Raw genomic sequence first — 21,134 nt, 5'->3', positions numbered from 1 at the left:
ATATACAAAGAAACCTCAGTTTTTTGGATGAAGGTACGTTGTGAGGTATTTGACTCCATTTAGGTACACTCTATAGATTTTTTTGAAACAAACATATGTCTATGGTGTTGATATTTTAAATAGACATAGTGCAGTCCCATTGTGAAGCACTCAATGTTTACGCTATACAATCCTTTAAATAAGATTGTTAAAAAAGTTTAATTTTCATATCTTTCAATTAATTGCAAATGGAACCAGACGTCACACGCTGATTAAACAAAAAGACTCAGCTTTTGAACAAAAAATTTTTGACTGATCCGTCATAAGTAACAAAAGTACACAAAAAAGTTACACTTCAAAAAAACATGCAATAAAACTTATTTGAAGTTCCATAAATTAGACGTGTTCGCTAAACAGTAAATACCCTACATTAATTTTTATTATTTGAATATCACCTCATATATCATACTATGGAATTTTTATTGTTGATTCAGAAAATTAACTTTAAGTTGAAAAATGCTGAGTTAATGTATGTACCAATGCCTTTAAGAGTTTTTCAATTCTTTGAAAAACTTTCAAACACTTGATGATTTTTTGAAAATATTGGCGGATAAAGTCTGTCGGTCTGCGTCAGTCAGGCCACGTTACCTTAACGTAGATAACAGTTTCTGTTGTTTATGTAAAGTGATTGTCTAGAGAAACGAATCGTTTTCGTTTTTTAGAAAAACAAAAACACATTGTTGTAGATAGTTAGTAAAACAAGTAATATTGGAGTGTAAAAAAGTAAGTTGTAGTGGTAGATATAGGTAGTTATAGTAGTGAGTAGTAATATCTAGTAGTAGTTGTAGGTAGTACTAGCAAGTAGTAGTAGTAGTGACTAATTGTAGATAGTAGTAGCAGGTTGTAGTAGTAGGTAGTAGCAGTAGTAGGTAGCAGTAGTGTTGTGTTCGATACCGAAATGTTCGCCAGGCTTCTTAGCCCAATTATATGTTATATAGACTCTGCTCTCTTCAAACTTCATTGGATGTACCTCTTTCCAATGCTCTATCAAATATCGTTACGGTTATGATATTTTAAAACGTTAACAGAACAATAAGTCATCCAAAATATATACACTGGGTTACGGAATGCACATTAAGTTTGCTCCAAGAAAGAACTATAATGAACTCATTTGATTTTTGTTGGCTTTAGGTTTTCTGGTATTTTCTTCCAGTGTTCAATAGATGAGTATATTGAGTATGTTGGAACCATTTACTGAAGAAGCTATTCGACTTTGTTTAAGATTTCAGTCCCAGCACGCATTATCGATTAGTGTTATTCCCAATACGCAAAAAAGGCTTATACACTATTGATGTTGTTTCTAGCAAGCGCCGCAGATACAGAGGTTGTGTTCCTTCTTGCTTAATTGATCAAGTGGCTAGTAAACGTTTGAAAAATTAGCTATTTTTTACAGTTCCAGTGCAAACTACTCTTCTTGTGTATCATTACACTTTTGTCTGGTTCAAGCTCTTGATGAATTCCTATCAATCTACTTTATTTAACTAAAAAAGTTCACCTGCTCCTGCATATCATAGTTTTTCCACCAACTTTTTTGGTTTTTTACAGAATTTATTCTTTTCACTTAGCTCAATTTATTGTTTATCTCTCAACAATTTATCTCAAATTTATTTTTCCTGAAAACAATCCCGCTCAATCCTAAAAAGTTAGCTGAATAAGTTTGGAGAAATCTCTGTTTTCACAAACGCATACTCAGAACATTAAAAAATTGTTTTCTCTACTGTGTTTCCACTTTTTTTCCATTTTCTTGCCAAGGATTAAAAGACAAAAGCATAAACTTAATTTTTTTTTGTAAAGAATCTTCATAGTTTTTAATATAGTAGCTAGATAGGTGTAGAAAATTCAACAATTTTCAAAAGAGCATGCTGAGAACATCAAAAAATTGGTGTCGTCTTCGGTTGTAACATTTTGTTTGCCAATGTTTAAAGAACAAAAGCGTGAGTTTTGACAACGCGGAAGGTCAAAATCTGTTTGTAAGATATAATATTATTGAATCGTGGAAACGAATAACACCATTCTTCTAAGCAATTAATTTGTCCTCCTCCAGGGGCTTCTCTCTTCCTCTCTCATCAGATTTGCATGCATATAAATACATAAATACAAACACATTCAGACATATATACATACTTTCCACCGCATACATTTAGAAAACCATACACACATAAAACCATAAACGTCTTGACATATACACACAATTACAATATCTAAACGAAAACATAAATTCCAGCTTATACTCATACAAATATATTATTAAACTTAAGCACAATTATATTTACTTAATAACAAATATAAACTTTTATTTATACTTTCATTATTATATATATGAGTACGCATAATTTTATACGTAAAATTTTCATTCTTCTATTTCTTTCAATTATTCATTCAGACATAAAAATTACATTTTTGAGCTCATTCATGCAAACACACCTATTTGTTTAGATAGAAATATAGATAGTTACAAATGCATACAAAAAATAAAGACATGCTTTCCACATCATACTGCACATTTGCAGTAGTATTGTCATTAAGAACTGCTTCTGACTGCTCTCTGACTTATTTCAGACCATTCCACAACCTGAGTTGTTCCGGTATTACCTGGTTGAGCAAAAAAAGGTCCACAAAAATCACTTTTGAGTGCTCTTTCATAGCGCAAAATCCATTTCAAACCACTTTAGGACTTTCAAAAATTTTCGAATTTTTTTCTCAAAAATTAGAAATTTTTATATGTGTTGACCCCCATACTGCCTAGTTGAGGGAAAGTGAACTCAACAAAAAACCACCTTTGACTGCTCTTTCATAGCGCAACATCCATTTCATACCAGTTTAGAACCCCGAAAAATTTTGGAATTCTTTTCTCAAAAATTTGAAATTTTGGTGTTTGAACCCCTATAATGCATAGGTGAAAAAAGTGTAGTCAACAAAAAATCACTTTTTAGTGCTCTTTTATAGCGCAAAACCCATTTCATACAATTTTTTGACTCTGAAAAATTTTGGAATTTTTTTCTCAAAAATTTGAAATTTTGGTGTGTTTCGACCCCCATACTGCATAGCTGAAAAAAGTGAAGTCAACAAAAAATCACTTCTGAGTGCTCTTTCATAGCGCAAATTCCATTTCGGACCATTTTAGGACTTTGAAAAACTGAAAAAATTTCGAAAAAATTTTTCAAATTTTTCAAATTTTTTCAAGTATGCCTCTCATGGTCTCAAAGATTAAAAAAATCAAAGTTACTACAACAGGCTATAACCATAGTCTAAGCACTCAGTACTACGCATTCTTTCTTCTGAAATACACAATGGAGCAGCCGGTGTCTGCCATGTTACTGGAGGGCGGGGGGTCCGGACACCCCCACTACAAGAACTCTCACCACCGAAAAACTGATTTTCTCTTAGTGAAAGCAAGTTTTTCAAGTTTTTTGGCTAAGTTTCGCCAGTCAACTTAACCCAAGAACTTCTCTCAGGCTGGCGAAACTTAACCAAAAAACTTGCTTTCACTAAGAGAAAATGAGTTTTTCGGTGGTGAGAGTTCTTGTAGGGGGGGGGGGTCCCCCCTCCAGTAACATGGCAGATATGTATACTACTTATATATATGAATATATATATATATATATATATATATATATATATAAAATATATATATATATATATATATATATACATATATGTATATATATATATATATATATATATATATATATATATATAACAGAATTTTTATATATAACAGAATTTTATATATAACAGAATTTTTTTATAACAGAATTCAGACATTTTTATTGGTTATAATTGTTTCAAGTCTCTACTAGAGCAAATTTTCTGTAAATTCAAACCGTAGGCCAAAAAGTTTGAAGAATTTATCTATTACTTACTATTTGTTTCAATCGAGGAGCTTGGATACAGGTAAGGATATAAAAAAAACAGAAAATTTTTCACTTTACGCATAAAGACGACGCATAATACTACAGTAATTACAAGTTATAAGCCTTGGCGTTTGATTAAATTTTCCTAGTTCACAGTATGAAGGTAGCATGGGCGTTTTATGGACCTTAAAATATTCCTAATGAAGATAAACAGCACTTCAAAAAAGTTCCGTGAATTGCCATTCTTCAGAGTTGAAATCGGGTTTCGTTTTGAAGTATGTTGAGTCATTGTTGAGAAGCTTTGAGTCTCAAGTCCGGATTGTTCCAGAACTCAGAGTTTTGTTCACAAATTAACGTATGCATAAAATTTCATGAACTTTGAGAAGTTCATGAAGTCTTATGCATACTCTATTTTTGCCAACGAAACTGGAACACGTCGGACTTGAGACTCAGAGTTTATCAACATTGACTCAACATACTTCAACAACTAAACCCGATTTCAACTCTGAAGAGTGGCAAGTCACGGAGGTGTTTTGAAGTTCTGTTTATCTTCATTAGGATTATTTTAAGGTCATAAAAATCGTCCATGCTATCTTCATACTGTGAACTACAAAAATGTAAACCAGTGCGAAAGTTAAGCAGCTTATAACTGGTAATTACTGTAGTAGTAAGCTTCGTCTTCAAACTTGAGATGAAAAAATTTTTGTATTTTATTTTTTTTGGTGAAATTTTTTATAACCTTACCTGTATCCAAACTTTTGTATTGAAATGAATAAAAAAAAATTCCAATTTTTTTCCCATGGTGTGGCGTTACAGAAAGTTTCTCTAGTACAGACATGATATCAATAATTGACATATATATGTCTTTCCGAGTTAAATTTCTCACTTTGGAACCACATTTCACTTTTCTTTTCTTAATAACTTTTACATTTGAAACGTTCTTAAAATCTTCGAGAATTAAAAGGCCCTAACTTCATCGAAATATTCGTTCAATATTTTCACTTTCATATCGAAGTTGAAAAATGGAATCCCTTTTCCGCCGCGAAAAACATTTTGTGGAAGCGCAATCCACAGAGATTTCTGCTGCAGATTAATTGCGATATAATCCCTCAATTTAAGAATCTTGAAAGATTAAATTGTAGGAGGATTAATATTTTGTGAACTGCACTTACCCCCAAAAAAACCTATAGTGACATTTATTTGGAGGTTTTATCCATTTTAGGCTGCCCAATTCCGTCTAGAAACTACTTACACGTGAATTAGGCGCTTTTTAAATTGGGCATCTAAAGGTGGTGGTATTTGCAAGCCACATTCTTTGCATTTATGTTTTTGATTTGATACCGGTAAACACTAGTAATGGCGCTTTTTAAGAATAGTGGCTTCAAACTTTGCTTGAAAGCAATTAAAAGTGCATATGTATAATTAATCTGAGTCGATATATTTCATCCAAATACAATGATTCTTGTATGGAAAAACATCTGGCACACTTAAGCCTATGTTTATAGCCAACGGTCATTTAGATTATAAAGATGAGAAATTTTCCATTGGTATGTGGTCTTGGTTGAAGAAAAAATGAAGATGGCTCAGCATGGAATGTTGTGCATATTATAGAATTGCTCAGATAATACCGACTTGCAGAACATCATGTCCGTTAAAGAGCTTAATTTAGCGTAATTTTAGCGCTAATTTACCTCTCTTTCAAACGCAAAAATTGAATTTTTTGGCAAGAGAAACCTTGTTGAATTTATCATGGAAACCTCCATGTGCCATGAAAGCCAGCAGGTATTTTATTTAACTGCGTGCACTCATGAAAAGCTTTCATTAAACTTGTTGTTACAATAAAAACGTGTTTTTGGATTAACCATTTAGGTCGTTTACTGAAATTTAGCCATCAAATGGATAGAGGTTCAAAAAGAGATCTACAAAAATTAATATGCTAAGTTTCTTTCTGATTGGGCATTTACTTGAAAAAAATAAGATTCGAGTGTATTCATCAAGCACCAATACAATTTTATGAAATTTATGATACATGTAAGCTCAGTTTTATTCAGATCTAAAAACTGATCGAAAACTGATTTGTTGAATATCACAAAGATATCAATGCTAACGATTGCTTAGCACAAAAAAAAATATTTAAAACGAACATAAGTCATGAAGAGCAAACGAAAACAGCTTTCTGTACCTTAAAGTTTTCTATTTTTGCTGTAAAATCATTTCCTGTGAGTTTCCTTTGAATATTTGGCAATTTAAATTAAAATTTGAAACCCTAATTGAACACCCTTGGAGATGAGTGCAAGTTATTATTTCTTGTTTAAATAGAGTATAGTCTTGTCTGTCAAAAAATGCCATCTCATTCAAATCAAATATTGCCACAAGTAAAAAGATAATCTCTGTTACCGATTAAAAGAATTGAGGAGTGCATTACGTAAGTAAATCTATCCAGCATAAAAGAATCCTCCACCTTCAAGAATTTTAAATGCGCATAAACTACAATCTCTTTTTATGTGAATAGAAAGGAAAAAAATGATTAACCTAATATTAAGTTAAACCGACTAAATAATGTATCAAAGAAGACGAATTCAGGCTAAATAGTTTTAGGTTTCAAATAAATATTGACAATCAATCTTAGACTAAGACCTCTCAATAAATGCTGCTACATTTTTCGGTTTTGATGCAGTTTGCTTTTGCCTTAAACGTGTGCCCGAGTTGCTTGCCTTTCATAAAAAGGCGGTGACGTCTCAACAAATAGACGTACCGAAATATAGAGTTTCCGACGAAATTCAAAGTGCGTATAGAAGGAACCGTTGCACAACTGATAATTTGCTAAAATTTACTCAGCACGTAACAGAAGCATTTCAAGGGTCCGAAATGGTTGGATTTGTCTGCCTAGATATTGAAAAAGCGTTTGATGCAGAGTGCAGACCAGGACTTCAAAACAAACTGCTTCAAAATGGTGTGCATAAACCTCTGATAAAATGGGTAAACTCTTTTCGCTCTCAGAGAAGCGTCCTCGTGAAAATTAATAACTGAGGTCGGGCTTCTGTTGAATAATTCAAGAGAAACTTCAATATTCACTAGACAAATTGATCAAATGGTGCGAAAAACTGAAAGTAAAAATAAATCCAGGCAAAACAAATTTTATGCTTTCTAAAAATCGGTCAAAGAAAGTTTCCAGTTCAGACCTTTTTATCAATGGCACACGAATTGAAGGCGCTAATTCAATCAAATTTCTTGGCGTAAACAAACTTACCCCACATCTAAAGTGACACGAACACAGCAAAAGTTTGGTGGTAAGAGCAAACAAAAGAATCTACCAACTATGGCGGCTCAGTCAAATCAACATTAACGAGGAGTGCGTGCTGACCTTGTGTAATTTATGGGATCGACCTCTATTTCTCTATGCAAATGCCTGCTGGATTGACCAATCTAATTCAGTTTTCAACAACATACAACTAAACCAAATTAGGGCATTAAGATGTTGTACGAGGAAACCCTGCTGGTACAGTGTCAAAAAGCTCTATGAGGAGGCCAATAAAACTGCAGTAAGAGATTTTCAGATTAAATTAGCAAATGAGTACCTGAATTGGGCAAAAGAAAACAAGATCGAAACAATAATACAACTCATCCAGCAAAAGCGACAACGTTCGAAAAACAGTTATCAAAGCACACTGGACCATCTGTCCTATTAATGTTCTTTAGCAGTTCCCATATCGTAGAAAACGCCAGAACAGCCACTATCCAATGACATAATGCCAGCCGCTTGCTTAGTAAATTCGGGGCAAAAGTCGAACAAACAACGTCCTAACCGTACAGCTAAGCCAGCCGCTCACCTAGTAAATTCGGGGCTTAGCTGTGAGAAACAACAGGAATTTACACAGTTTTTATCTAGTGAATAATATTAATTAATTAACATCGTTTGAAACCAAGAAAACGTTCTTATCTTTCACAATCACTCCACTGATATCTCTAACAAAGTTAAGTTGCCGTTATACAACTAACAACATAATACAGTGCTATGCTCGGTTTGGTTTAGTGGTTTTAAGGTTTAGGTTAGCATAGCACTTTTAACTGCTTCTTATTTTACCTTCTGTATTTTACGCCATTCTTCAAAACGCTTCAATTTTGTTTTTGAAGACAGGTTATTAAATGTTGCAACCACACTTTTTCTTACCTTCCCACAATTTATTTTGACGCGTCTTAACGCTTGCCTTCTTACACAAGATTACACTTTTCATAGCTAGTGCAGCCCTCTAATTCTTTGATCAAATGAGGCGCAGCAATTCAATCACCAACGCGAGCGAAGCCCCATTTTTTTAATATTATTATTTGTTTACTTATTTTTTTATCTACTATTCCCACTCTCAAAAAATATTACTTCTTGAATAATTAACCTTTATAAACGACTTTTTTTACTTTGAATAAAAATGTATCAATGTCTTAAGGCGTAGAAAAGCTACGAATTAATCAACTACTACGAGGCTAGCCAAGAACACCAGGAAAAAGAGTAAAAGCAAGCAGAGCCAGCAGAAGTTCTTCCCGGCGTTTGAAATGGCTCCCAGCAACAAGAGCAATCAATTGGTTTTAAAAGGGAAAAACTGTGAAAACATGAGCATAAACTCATCTTTCCGAAATTGCGAACTTTCTATTTGACTTATTGATGCCTTTTAAATTGATTGAACTTGATTGTACATACATTAATAATAATAGCTGAAATATAGAGTTTCCAACGAATCTGAATGGTCGAGAAAAATAAGCACTCCAACATCTTGCGTTGATGCAGCCTATTTCAAGGCTATATATTTTGCCGCATCTTGCCATGCCTCAGCGGCCAGTGGGACTTGATATAAACCTAACTCAACCAAACTTGAGATCAGTTTCCCTCGAGAGACAAGTTACGTTAACACTCATATCTTATTTTAAAATTTGCAGAACCAATTTGTCGAGCAATCAGCCAATAAGAAAACAGTATTAACATTTTCTCATTGGCCAGCAAAACAAGTTCAATATGATTTTGCGTCTGTGCCTATTTCACTAGCGCCAAAAATGGCGTTGCTTATTATGGTTCAGTTAGACTTCAAGAGTGTTTTAAAGCGATAAAGAGTGTTTTATCACATTAAATTTTGAAATGCTTTCAAAATTGTTAATCCAAATCATAGCCCGCATAGTGTAGTCGATGTAATGTAGAAGTTTAGTTTGGTTTAATTACCGTCAGGTCGCGCCTGCTTATTGGATGATTTCATTCCAGTTGCGCCAACCTCATCAAACTTTATTTTATCTCCCGTATCTTTGGCGGTCGGATTTCGTTCTGGGTTGAAAAATTGCGCTTGAGCATTTTGATTTCTGTTGCACGTTATGTCATAGTACAGTCGTATGAGTCGCTTTTGGTAGTCGTTTGGGACTCGGAATCGGAAGTTGAAACCATTTGTGCGATCGTGCATAGCTTCTTCCTCCGTCAGCTTGTAGTACAAATTACAGCGCCTTGTAACATATAATAAAATTTTATTGGACAAAAAACTGTTTTTTTGATTTCCTGACCTGAATCAGGCAACTTGACTGCAATGTGGCCGACTATTTCTGTTGTTCGAGCTAAGAAAACGTGTGAATTTGTAAGGGACTATACAGTATAAATCAAATAAATATAGACAACGTGTGGAAATAGGTAGAAAGATTTTCGTCTGGGTTTTTATTAAAACGTTTTATTGAGTTCTAGTTTTCCTTCAAAATTATGGAAGAGATTTGTTTTTTTTTGACGACTGGAACTGTTTCAAACTTTGATGCAATGATAATGAAAGTTACCTCTTAACATTGAAGTCTTTCGATCTTGCTGTCAACATTCTGTGTCAAGCCTTTCGTAACTGTTACCTGATTGTATTTTTTGCCGTATTAAAACCGCCCTTTATAAATTGTTACGTAATTTTTTGAAACCCAGGTTTTGGTCCAGACCCAAATTGAGCTATGATCAGACCAAATCGAGCGCACACCCCTGTGTTCCCAGACCGAAATTACAGGGTCTGGAAAGCGGTTCGAGCGCACAATAGTCTGGACCATGGTCTGATTTCGGTCTGATCAGAGGTCAATTCGGTCTGGACGGTCTAATCATAGTCTCTTTAGTCTGGACCATGGTCTGGATTCGGTCTGATCAGAGGTCAATTCGGTCTAGAAGGTCTGATCATAGTCTTTTTAGTCTGGACCATGGTCTGGGTTCGGTCTGATCAGAGGTCAGTTCGGTCTGGAAGGTCTGATCACAGTCTTTATAGTCTGGACCATGGTCTGGCTTCGGTCTGATCAGAGGTCAATTCGGTCTGGAAGGTCTGATTGCGAGTGGATTATTTTTTTTCAATTTTTTTGTTTTTTTTATTGAGGGATGTTGGCTCCCCCAAGAGGCAACAATAAAGCAGCGTTCCGATCAGAGACTCATCTAAAGTCCGATGACTCTGGTCAGAAACAAGGAGTCCAGCTTATAGCAAATGCCGGTCCCCTTAAGAGGAAATTTTGATTAACTGAAGACCACGACGTTTCTTGTGGAAAGCTGTCTAAGTTCATCCATTGAGTCAGAAATATGAACTAAGGGTTATGGTAAATAAAATTTTTTTCTCAACAGTTAGGTTTCTTTTGCATTAGCAATATTTTCAGAATTGGCTTTTCCTAAGATGATTTTAATACTGCAAACAGCAGTTTTTATGAAATGAATATATTATAGCAAAATTAAAAGATTTGTTCATAATTAAAATCTTTCTCTGATCAGACTATTTTGAGCGCACTTGAGTCTGATCATAGTCTGATTAAGGTCTGGGCAATGGTCTGAAATTGAGTCTGGACCATGGTCCGAAGATGGTCTGATCATAGTCTGTTTATAGTCTGGACAGTGGTCTGGGTTCGGTCTGATCAGAGGACATTTTGGTCTGGAAAGTCTGATCAGAGATCATTTTGGTCTGGAAGGTCTGATCAGAGGTAACTTCGGTCTGGAAAGTCTGATCAGAGGTCATTTCAGTGCATAGTCTGATCATTGCTCAATTTGGGTCTGGACCTAAACCTGGGAAACTTTAGTTGGAAAAACAATTTATCTGAGAATCATTTGTATAATCTTATAAGAATTCGTGTGAGAGGCTGCTAAAACATAGTTTAATTAATATATTACAACCATATAATGCTCCAGTTATCTGATTCATTAGAAACGGTAAAGACGTTTTGATTCTATGTGAAAGGTGTATTAACATATAACCCGTGATAATGGACGATTGGGAAACAAAAACGCCATTCTTTCATATAAACTTAGATGATGAAGTTGAAACTGAGATTTAAAATGTATACTGATGAATTAGATACAAAGCTTATAGAAGATTGAACCAAAACATTTTGTCTGAGAAATGCTTTTGTACAGTATGTTACTCATCTAAAACTTGCCATTTTTTAAAACTACCCATATTCTTTGCTTGACAAATACGACGTTTTTATGTTGATATGAAAAATTTTCGACATTTTGAAAAAAATTATCCGCAACACAAATTAAAAAAGATCTCTATCGCAATCACGACTTGTAGTAAAAACCATATCTTTCAATCTATTTGTCTTGCTTGAGGCATAAAAGGCCAAATCAATCATTACACATACACCTTTTCTAAATTGAAGCCTTTCGATCTTGCTGTCAACGTTCTGTTTCTAGTCTGCTCTTTCGTAACTGTTTGTGTTTTTTGCACTACTTAAACTGCCCTTTATAAATTGCTACAGAATTATCTGGAAGCTTTAATTGGAAGAACAATTTATCTGAGAGTCTTGTGTATAATCGTTCACGTGTGAAAGGCCGTTAAAACATAATTTAATTAATCCAAAATTCCCACAAAAAGAACCGTTTTTTAAGTTTTCAACGCTTTCTTAACCTCTTCTAAATTATTGTATTAAACACTGTATTGGTTAATCTTTTTTTTAGATCTCAAACATGGAAATTCGAATAACCCCAAGTTTAAAATTACATGTTGTAATATTATAAATCAAACGTACTACATCTTTCCCTTGAATAACTAAACACAATAATAATAATAAAAAACTGAGGTTCAGTTTCTAGTTCTCGTGAATTATTTTATAAAAATAAACTTTTCAAGCCTTCAATTTTTTTGTCCATTGGAACTTGTTCGAGTCTTTTTTGCATCTCTTCCTTTAATTTTTTTTTAAATTGAGTTAAACGGCATATGTAATACCATTGTATCACCACTTACTCCAAAAAGTACTTCAGCATATCGTTTACTCCCTGCCTCTCGAAAGATGATTAAACTATTAAAGAAATTCATGGGATGTCTTTATATCTTAATGATAACAGCTTGCCCCGTAAAAAATCAATAGCAATTTAGGAGAAATATTTCAACCATCAACTCTAAATTATACTCTTCAGAGCTCTTGTGACAAAAAAACTGATAACAATACGTATGTCATGCAGCTATTTTTCTTCAGCTTTCGGAAGCATTTAATTCAACATAAACTACAAAAATTGCTGGACATTAGCTCTGAGTAAACTTTAAGAATTCCAATCCAAAGTTTTCATAACGACCTCAGCCTTTAGATAAAACAAATTTAAACTCGGAAGGGTGTGTAACAAGGAAATGTTCCTGTGGCTCTTCAGTTACTTTTATATACCAATGGTTTGTTCACAACTTGAGATGATGCCGAATGCTGACTGTAATTTTAACGTTTTAACTTTTGTTCCCCTTAATTGTAAATGTAAGGAAAAACAAGAAAACCTTGTAAACAAAAAAAATGTCTTTTTGTAAACATCAATTTACTGTGAATACATCGATTACCGAATTCATGACAGTTCACAGTTTCACGAATTATGTATTCGAGAAGAATGAAAGTACATCCCAGGAAATAAGGTATTTTCGGCGCAGGAATCAAGAGAAAATATGTTAAAAAAACTTTTCCAAAAGTAATGTTAAAAGCTCTTACATTACCTATCAGTAGTTATTCGAATTATTGTAAAAAATCGTGAAATTTGTGTTCATACTTTTAATTTGGGTGCTAAGGCATCATTTTCGAAAATACAACTCTGTTCAACAAAAAAGTGCGTACTATATATAATTCCAATTTCTTATTGATACCAAGATAAAAATATGTAAACGAAATTATTGTAACAGGCTATTACCTCGTAAAACGTAAGCCCAACAAATGCTCGCAAATTTCATGAAGCAGTATAAACATAAAAACTATTCTGGAAGGAGAAAATTTCTGCAAAAAAGAGAAGAATTCATAAAAAAAAATGGCAATTACAGATTGTAATAGGTCATCAACTAAACTGAGAGAAAAAAAAAACCAAATCGGTTTCCTTTAAAACTCAGAATTTTTTTGCATGAATTATAAATTCAAACTTTGTTTTTTGAAAACAACTTGTATATTATGGTGAATATTTTAGATTTGGTGCTCATATAGTTAAAAATTTGATCTCGGAATGATAAAACCAAAACTACAGCATAGAAATAATAATAATTTTAGAGTGCTTCGAAGATCTTTGCAACTGAACATCACAAGTGTATAAAGTACTAATACTTTCTCACTATTTCGGTTTTGTTACATAGAAAACATCTCTCAAGATGTGAAGAAGCCGCTGACCTTTTTAGTATTTAAATGATAAAATTTTTAATGGTTTTTCCACTCTCTTCTTTTAGTTGGGATTATTTATTCTTGTGGTGTGGTGCGTCATTGGAGTTCTCAGCTCAACCTTTGTATTAACGTAATTTTTGGATTACTTTAAAATTAAAATTTTCAAATAGTGTATTTAACCCTTCTTTATCAATGGCGTAAACCCATTTGCTTTAACGATTGCAGAACAGACCAGTAGTCCTGCAACCACCCTCTTAGTCAGAATTGCAATTTCTCTGCCGTTTTTTCTTTGCTTGAAATGTTTTTCATGACTTTCTCTGCCAGCGTTATGATTTTATCAAACAGACTGAATCGTTTCACCTATTTTTGCAGCCTCTTTTCGACTGCCTAAATTCATACTGATTCCCAAATAAAACTTAAGTCCTTCGTTTTAATAAAAATCATAAAGTATATAATACAAGAAAAACACTTAGGAAAATTGAGACAATTTTGTCCCCTGATAATATAAGCAACACAAGCAAAATAATATGAGAATTAATTTGAAAAAAAGTTTTGTTCAGTTTCCAGTGCAAAGTTTTGTTGCTACGCATAGGTTGAATTGAGAAGAATTTCAATAAATACACGTGACGTTGAGTCGCTATCTCTGTAATGGTTTTTGGATTTGTTTTCGATCATCTAGATAAAACAAAGACAAATAGTTTCTTAAACTTATATAAATTCTACAGTGACTTTTACATCTACCAACATTTTTGACTGAAATTCTCTTGCTCAGAAAGTTGGAGACTTTGGAAGGCAGTTAACTTTGAGTCAGAAGTCATCAATTTGACTCTAGAATTTGATAATATTTAAGTGCAACTAAGCATTTGGTAAATGAAAGTTTTTCAGCTTTTTTCGTTCCTTCGGAATTCAAATATTTTTTGCCATTGTTTTTGTTTCAAATTTCAGCTAAACAATTACAGCTTTTTTAAGCAGTTGAAAGCAAATTTTTGGTGCTAAAACAAACGTTTCTTAAATATCAGTTTCGATATATGGATTGGACAGATGTTATGCTTTTAAATGCAAAAGTGGGAACATTTTGTGCCACGCACAGAACTAGCGAACCTTTTTCTTATCATAAATATTTGCTCTATGTCGGTATTCAGTGTTTTCCTGTTTTGTTTGCTTGCTCCGTTCCAAAAAATAATGGCAAAAAAACATATTGAATTCAATCACAGTGACAATAGAAATTGAAACTGGAGGTTTCTTAACTTTGATCTCTTGCTTTCTCTGGAGAAAAAAAGGACAGAAAAGAATGTACCAGAATATTTGCAGGAAAAAGATATTTGCAAAAAAATTTTCTCTTTGTTTTCATTTAATTGAGCGAAAACACGTGTTTTTTTTAAAAAAATGTGTATTTTTGATCATCTTCAGCTCTAAAGTTTGACAAGAGCTGAGTCGATTGATTAGAAATATGGTTTTTGACTGCTTTAAAACTGAAATTCTGGCTCGTGTTCTGAAGCAAAAAAAATTTTCATGAGCTATGTAATTTCTATCAGCGTTTTTTGCAGCGTGTGTAAACTTTGCCGCTCGAAAATGAGAGGCGTTTTAGGGACAAATACCGAGCCCCCTTGATTGACAAGCATGAAAATCCCCATTTTATGTGTGGATTGATGATGTTTTTCTTAAAAAAACAGTGACGTTTAATCATATATATGTAAAAAAAAGTGTATCGAAAATTTTGTTCAATTTCAAAAACTGGTTTTGAAAGTTTAGTTTCATTATTAGCAAGGATGAAGTGCACAATCTAAGACATACTAGGGTCGCGTAAACTCATTGGTCTGGAAAAAATGTTCGTAGAACCTTCTGTCTGGCCAGTACTAACATTTTGGCCTAATTATTCTGGCTAATGCAGAAATTGCTCCGTTCGGTCTGCTCGGGAACAAAATTCGGTTTGATCGGTCTGGCCTCTATAAACATTTCGGGCTGTTCATTCTTAACAATATCCATATTTCGGTTTGATTAGTCTGCTCAATACCCATATTTTGGTCCCATTTTGTCATTTCTGATTCAGACAAAAATCAGAGTCTGATTCAGACTCTGAATCAGAGGAACTCAGAGCGAAATGTGACCTGAATCAGAGTCTGAATCAGTACTGATAATTTCTGAATTTTACTCTGATTCAGTACTGAATTGCTTTTGAGTTAAGTACGGGTAGGCAATTTTCATATCCAAAGCCCAGAAGTCCAGCCAAAGGAAGAGCTGGTCTTCTTATTTCTAGATGATAGCACCTCTTAACCGAAATTAATCCTGAAATTTGTAATAGCCTTTAAATTGACGAGTTTTTTCAATCAGAAATTTTCAATTTCATTTTCACTCGTCGTTCAACAAATGGAAAGGAATAAATTATACTACATGTTTAAGTGAGTCTGGGCCATGATTGGGCCGAAATTTGGCCTGGTTCTGTTGGATCCAGCCAGTGGTCCGGAGAACGGCTTTTTAATCAAGCAAACAGTACATAAAGTCCATGACTCGAGTCCATCTGGCAAATAGCTTTATTGGTTTGCGAACCTCATCCTTGGTATATAAAATAATCACATCTCTATCATAATTTGAAGAAAAATTTCAAGTTTAATCAATCAAATATTATTCAAATGATACCCCATAGAGTCACGTTTTTAAAAGGGACACAATAGAATAAATAGGATATTGGGACAATTTAAAAAAAAATTACGAACAATCAATCGCACCTTGTTAATTGCACAACAACACAAAATAAAAATCACTTCATTTTTGCAGTACTCCCCAATTGCTTTTTCATATTGATAAGAAGATTAAAAAATGAAAATGAGTTATTGTAACAGGCTATTACCCCCGTAAAACGTAAGCCCAACAATTGCTCGCAAATTTCATCAAGCAGCATAAACATAAAAATTATTCTGAAGGAGAAATTTACTGCAAAAACGAGAAGAATTCATTGAAAAATTGGCAATCACAGATTATAAGCCAACAAATAAACTGAGAAAATACAATCAAAATCAGTTTTCCGTAAAAACTCGGAGTTCTTTCTGTGTAACTTATCAACTCAAACTTTGGCTATTGAAAACAACTTGTATATCATTGTGAATATTTTAGATTTGCTGCTCAAATAATTATGAATTTGATCTCGGAATGATAAAACCAGAACTACAGAATTTTTTTAAAAAATACTTTTTTAAGGCGCCTCAAAGAGCTTTGTTACCAAACATCACAAGTTTATGAGTTTCCAATGTGTTCCTAATAATTCGGTTTTGTCACATGGAAAATTATCTCTCAAGATGTGAAAAAGAAAACTGAGCTTTTTATTATTTAAATGACAAAAGTTTTACTCGTTTTTCAACTATCCTTTTTTGTTTTAGTTGTGAATATTTTTTCTTGTGTTGTGCTGCGTCATTAGGGATCTCATTATTAACCTAATTTTTGATTGCTTTGAAAATTATATTTTTCAAATAGTGTTTTTAAATTTTGTTTTCGAATAGCGTAAACCCGATTGCTCTAACGATAGCTGAACAAACCAGTAGTCCGGCAATCAATCCGTTAGTCGGAATTGCCTTTTCTCTTCTGTTTTTCTTTGCTTAAATTGTTTTTCATAACTTTCACTGCTAATTTAATGATTTTCTCAAACAAACTCAATCGTTTCACCTAATTTTGCGGCCTATTAATTCGACTGCTTGAATTTATTCTCATTACTACAAGAAATTTAAGTCTTTCATTGTAACAAAAAACATCAAGAATAGATTTCAAGAGAAACTTTTAGAAAAATTGAGACCATTTTGTCCCGTTGATAATGTAAACAACATAAGTGAAAAAAAAACTGGAATTGTTTATAGAAAAATTGTTTCAGATACCATTATTTTGCATTTGTGGAACAAAGTTTCTTGGCTATGCATAGCTGGAATTGAGACGAATTTCACTAAATACACGTTATGTCGAGCCACTAGCTCTGTAATGATTTCTGGGTTCGTTTTCGTTTATCTAAAAAAGCATAGACAAATATTGTTTTAAACTAATAAAAATACTTCAGCCATATTTGCATCTACCAACGTTTTTGACAGAAACTGTCTTGCTGAGAAAGTTGAAGACTTTGCAAAGCAGTTCACATTGAGTCAGCAGTCATCAATTTGACATTAGAACTTTTAAAGAAATCTTCAATTTCTCAAAGAGTCTTAGAATAGACTGACGGAGCTCAGCCAAACTGTCACGAATGCTATAGAACATTTGGGAAATGTCTTTTTAAAACATTTGAGTGCAACTTATCATTCGGTAATGAAAAGTTACCCAGCTTTTTGTTTCAAGTTTTTTCTGTTTCAAGTTTCAACTAAACAATTTTAACTTTTTAAAGCAGCTTAAAGCAAAGAACTTTTGGTGCTAAAACAAAGGTTTCTTAAATGTCAGTTTCGAAATAATGATTGCACAGATGTTATGCTTTCAAATGCAAAAGTGGGAGAACACTGTGCCACGCTCAGAACAACCGAGTGCTCTTGTTAAAACAAATATTTGCTTTAAGTTGGTGCTCAATATTTTGTTTGCCTGTTCAGTTCCAAAAAAAATTGGCAAAAAAACATATTAAACTCAATCACAGTAGCAATAGAATTTGAAACAGGAGGTTTTCTAACCTTGATATCTTGCTTTCTCTGCAGAAAAAAATTTACAGAAAAGAATGTACCAGAATATTTGCAGGAAGAAGATATTTGCAAAAACGTTTTCTATATGTTTTTATTTAATTGAGCAAAAACACGAGTTTTTTTTAAAAAAATGTGTATTCATAGATCATCTTCAGCTCTAAAGTTTGACAAGAGCTGAGTCGATTGATTGGAAATTTGGTTTTTGACTGCTTTAAAACTGAAATTCTGGCTCGTGTTCTTCTGAAGCAAAAAAACTTTTCATGAGCTATGTAATTTCTATCAGCGTTTTTTGCAGCGTGTGTAATATTTGCCGCTCGCAAATGAGAGGCGTCTTAGGGACAAATACCGATTCCCCTTGATTGAAAAGCATAAAAATCCCCATTTTATTTGTGGGTTGATGATGTTTTTCTTAAAAAAACAGTGACGTTTAATCATATATATGTAAAAAAAAAGTGTATCGAAAATTTTGTTTAATTTCAAAAACAGGTTTTGAAAGTTTGGTTTCATTATTAGCAACGATAAAGTGCGCAATCTAAGACGTACTAGGGTCGCGTAAACTCAATGGTCTGGAAAAAATGTTCGTTGAATCTTCTGTCCGGCCAGTACTAACGTGTTGGTCTCTTTATTCTGGCTAATGCAGATATTGTTCGGTTCGGTCTGACCTGGAAACAAAATTCGGTTTTACCGATCTGGCCTCTATAAACATATCGGTCTGTTCATTCTTAACAATATCCACATTTTGGTCTGTTCATTTTTAACAATATCCACCTTTCGGTCTGTTCGTTCTTAACAATATTCACATTTTGATCTGTTCATTCTTAACAATATCCACATTTCAGTCTGTTGATTCTTAACAATATCCACATTTCGGTCTGTTCATTCTTAACAATATCCACATTTCGGTCTCTTCATTCTTAACAATATCCACATTTCGGTTTGTTCATTCATAACAATATCCACATTTCGGTCTTTTGGTTCTTAACAATATCCACATTTCGGTCGGTTCATTCTTAACATTATCCACATTTCGGTCTGTTCATTCTTAACAATATCCACATTTCGGTCTTTTGGTTCTTAACAATATCCACATTTCGGTCGGTTCATTCTTAACATTATCCACATTTCGGTCTGTTCATTCTTAACAATATCCACATTTCGGTCTGTTCGTTCTTAACAATATCCACATTTCGGTCTGTTCATTTTTAACAATATCCGCATTTCGGTCTGTTCATTCTTAACAATATCCACATTTTGATCTGTTTGTTCTTAACAATATCCACATTTCGGTCTGTTCATTCTTAACAATATCCACTTTTCGGTATGTTCATTCTTGACAATATCCACACTTCGGTCTGTTCATTCTTAACAATATCCACATTTCGGTCTTTTGGTTCTTAACAATATCCACATTTCGGTCGGTTCATTCTTAACATTATCCACATTTCGGTCTGTTCATTCTTAACAATATCCACATTTCGGTCTGTTCGTTCTTAACAATATCCACATTTCGGTCTGTTCATTTTTAACAATATCCGCATTTCGGTCTGTTCATTCTTAACAATATCCACATTTTGATCTGTTTGTTCTTAACAATATCCACATTTCGGTCTGTTCATTCTTAACAATATCCACTTTTCGGTATGTTCATTCTTGACAATATCCACACTTCGGTCTGTTCATTCTTAACAATATCCACATTTCGGTCTGTTCATTCTTAACAATATCCACATTTCGGTCTGTTCATTCTTAACAATATCCACATTTCGGTCTGTTCATTCTTAACAATATCCACATTTCGGTCAGTTCATTCTTAACATTATCCACTTTTCGGTATGTTCATTCTTGACAATATCCACACTTCGGTCTGTTCATTCTTAACAATATCCACATTTCGGTCTGTCCATTCTAATCAATATCCACATTTCGCTCTGTTCATTGTTGAAAATATCCGCATTTTTTTCTGTTCATTCTTAACAATAGCCATACTTCGGTCTGTTCGTTCTTAACAATATCCACATTTCGGTCTGTTCATTCTTAACAATATCCACTTTTCGGTATGTTCATTCTTGACAATATCCACACTTCGGTCTGTTCATTCTTAACAATATCCACATTTCGGTCTGTTCATTCTAATCAATATCCACATTTCGCTCTGTTCATTGTTGAAAATATCCGCATTTTTTTCTGTTCATTCTTAACAATAGCCATACTTCGGTCTGTTCGTTCTTAACAATATCCACATTTCGGTCTGTTCATTCTTAACAATATCCAAATTTCGGTCTGTTAATTCTTAACAATATCCATATTTCGGTCTGTTCATTCTTAACAATATCCACATTTCGGTCTATTCATTCTTAACAATATCCACATTTCGCTCTGTTCATTCTTAACAATATCCACATTTCAGTCTGTTCATTCTTAACAATATCCACATTTCGGTCTCTTCATTCTTAACATTATCCACATTTCGCTCTGTCCATTCTTAAAAACATCCATATTTTTGTCTGTTCATTCTTAACAATATCCACAATTCGGTCTGTTCATTCTTAACAATATCCATATTTCGGTCTGTTCATTCATAACAATAGCCATATTTTGGTCTGTTCATTCTTAACAATATCCACATTTCGGTATGTTCATTCTTATCAATATCTACATTTCGGTCTGTTCATTCTTAACAATATCCACATTTCGGTTTTGTACATTCTTTACAATATCCACATTTCGGTTTGTTCATTCATAACAATATCCACATTTCGGTCTGTTCATTCTTAACAAAATCCACATTACGGTCTGTTCATTCTTAACCTTATCCACATTTCGGTCTGTTCATTCTTAACAATATCCACATTTCGCTCTGTTCATTCTTAACAATATCCACATTTCGGTCTGTTCATTCTTAAAAGTGTCAAGCTTTCGGTCTGTTCATTCTTAACAATATCCACATTTCGGTCTGTTCATTCTTAACAATATCCACATTTCGGTCTTTTGGTTCTTAACAATATCCACATTT

At 33.4% G+C, this 21,134-nt stretch overlaps 1 protein-coding gene across 1 annotated transcript in view; it reads right to left on the bottom strand.

The window, feature by feature from the left end:
* LOC142350988 (uncharacterized) overlaps positions 1-21,134 on the bottom strand; it is a 54,923-nt gene that overhangs the window by 4,495 nt on the left and 29,294 nt on the right. Inside the window, exon 4 of the mRNA XM_075403019.1 lies at positions 9,100-9,371. Within this exon, the coding sequence (XP_075259134.1) occupies positions 9,100-9,371 (272 nt within the window). The remainder of the gene's footprint in view (positions 1-9,099; positions 9,372-21,134) is intronic.

The sequence above is a fragment of the Convolutriloba macropyga genome, chromosome 12 (assembly GCF_964194025.1).
Source record: "Convolutriloba macropyga chromosome 12, txConMacr16.3, whole genome shotgun sequence".
Lineage (NCBI taxonomy): Eukaryota > Metazoa > Xenacoelomorpha > Acoela > Convolutidae > Convolutriloba > Convolutriloba macropyga.
This window is presented reverse-complemented; position numbering and strand designations above follow the sequence as displayed.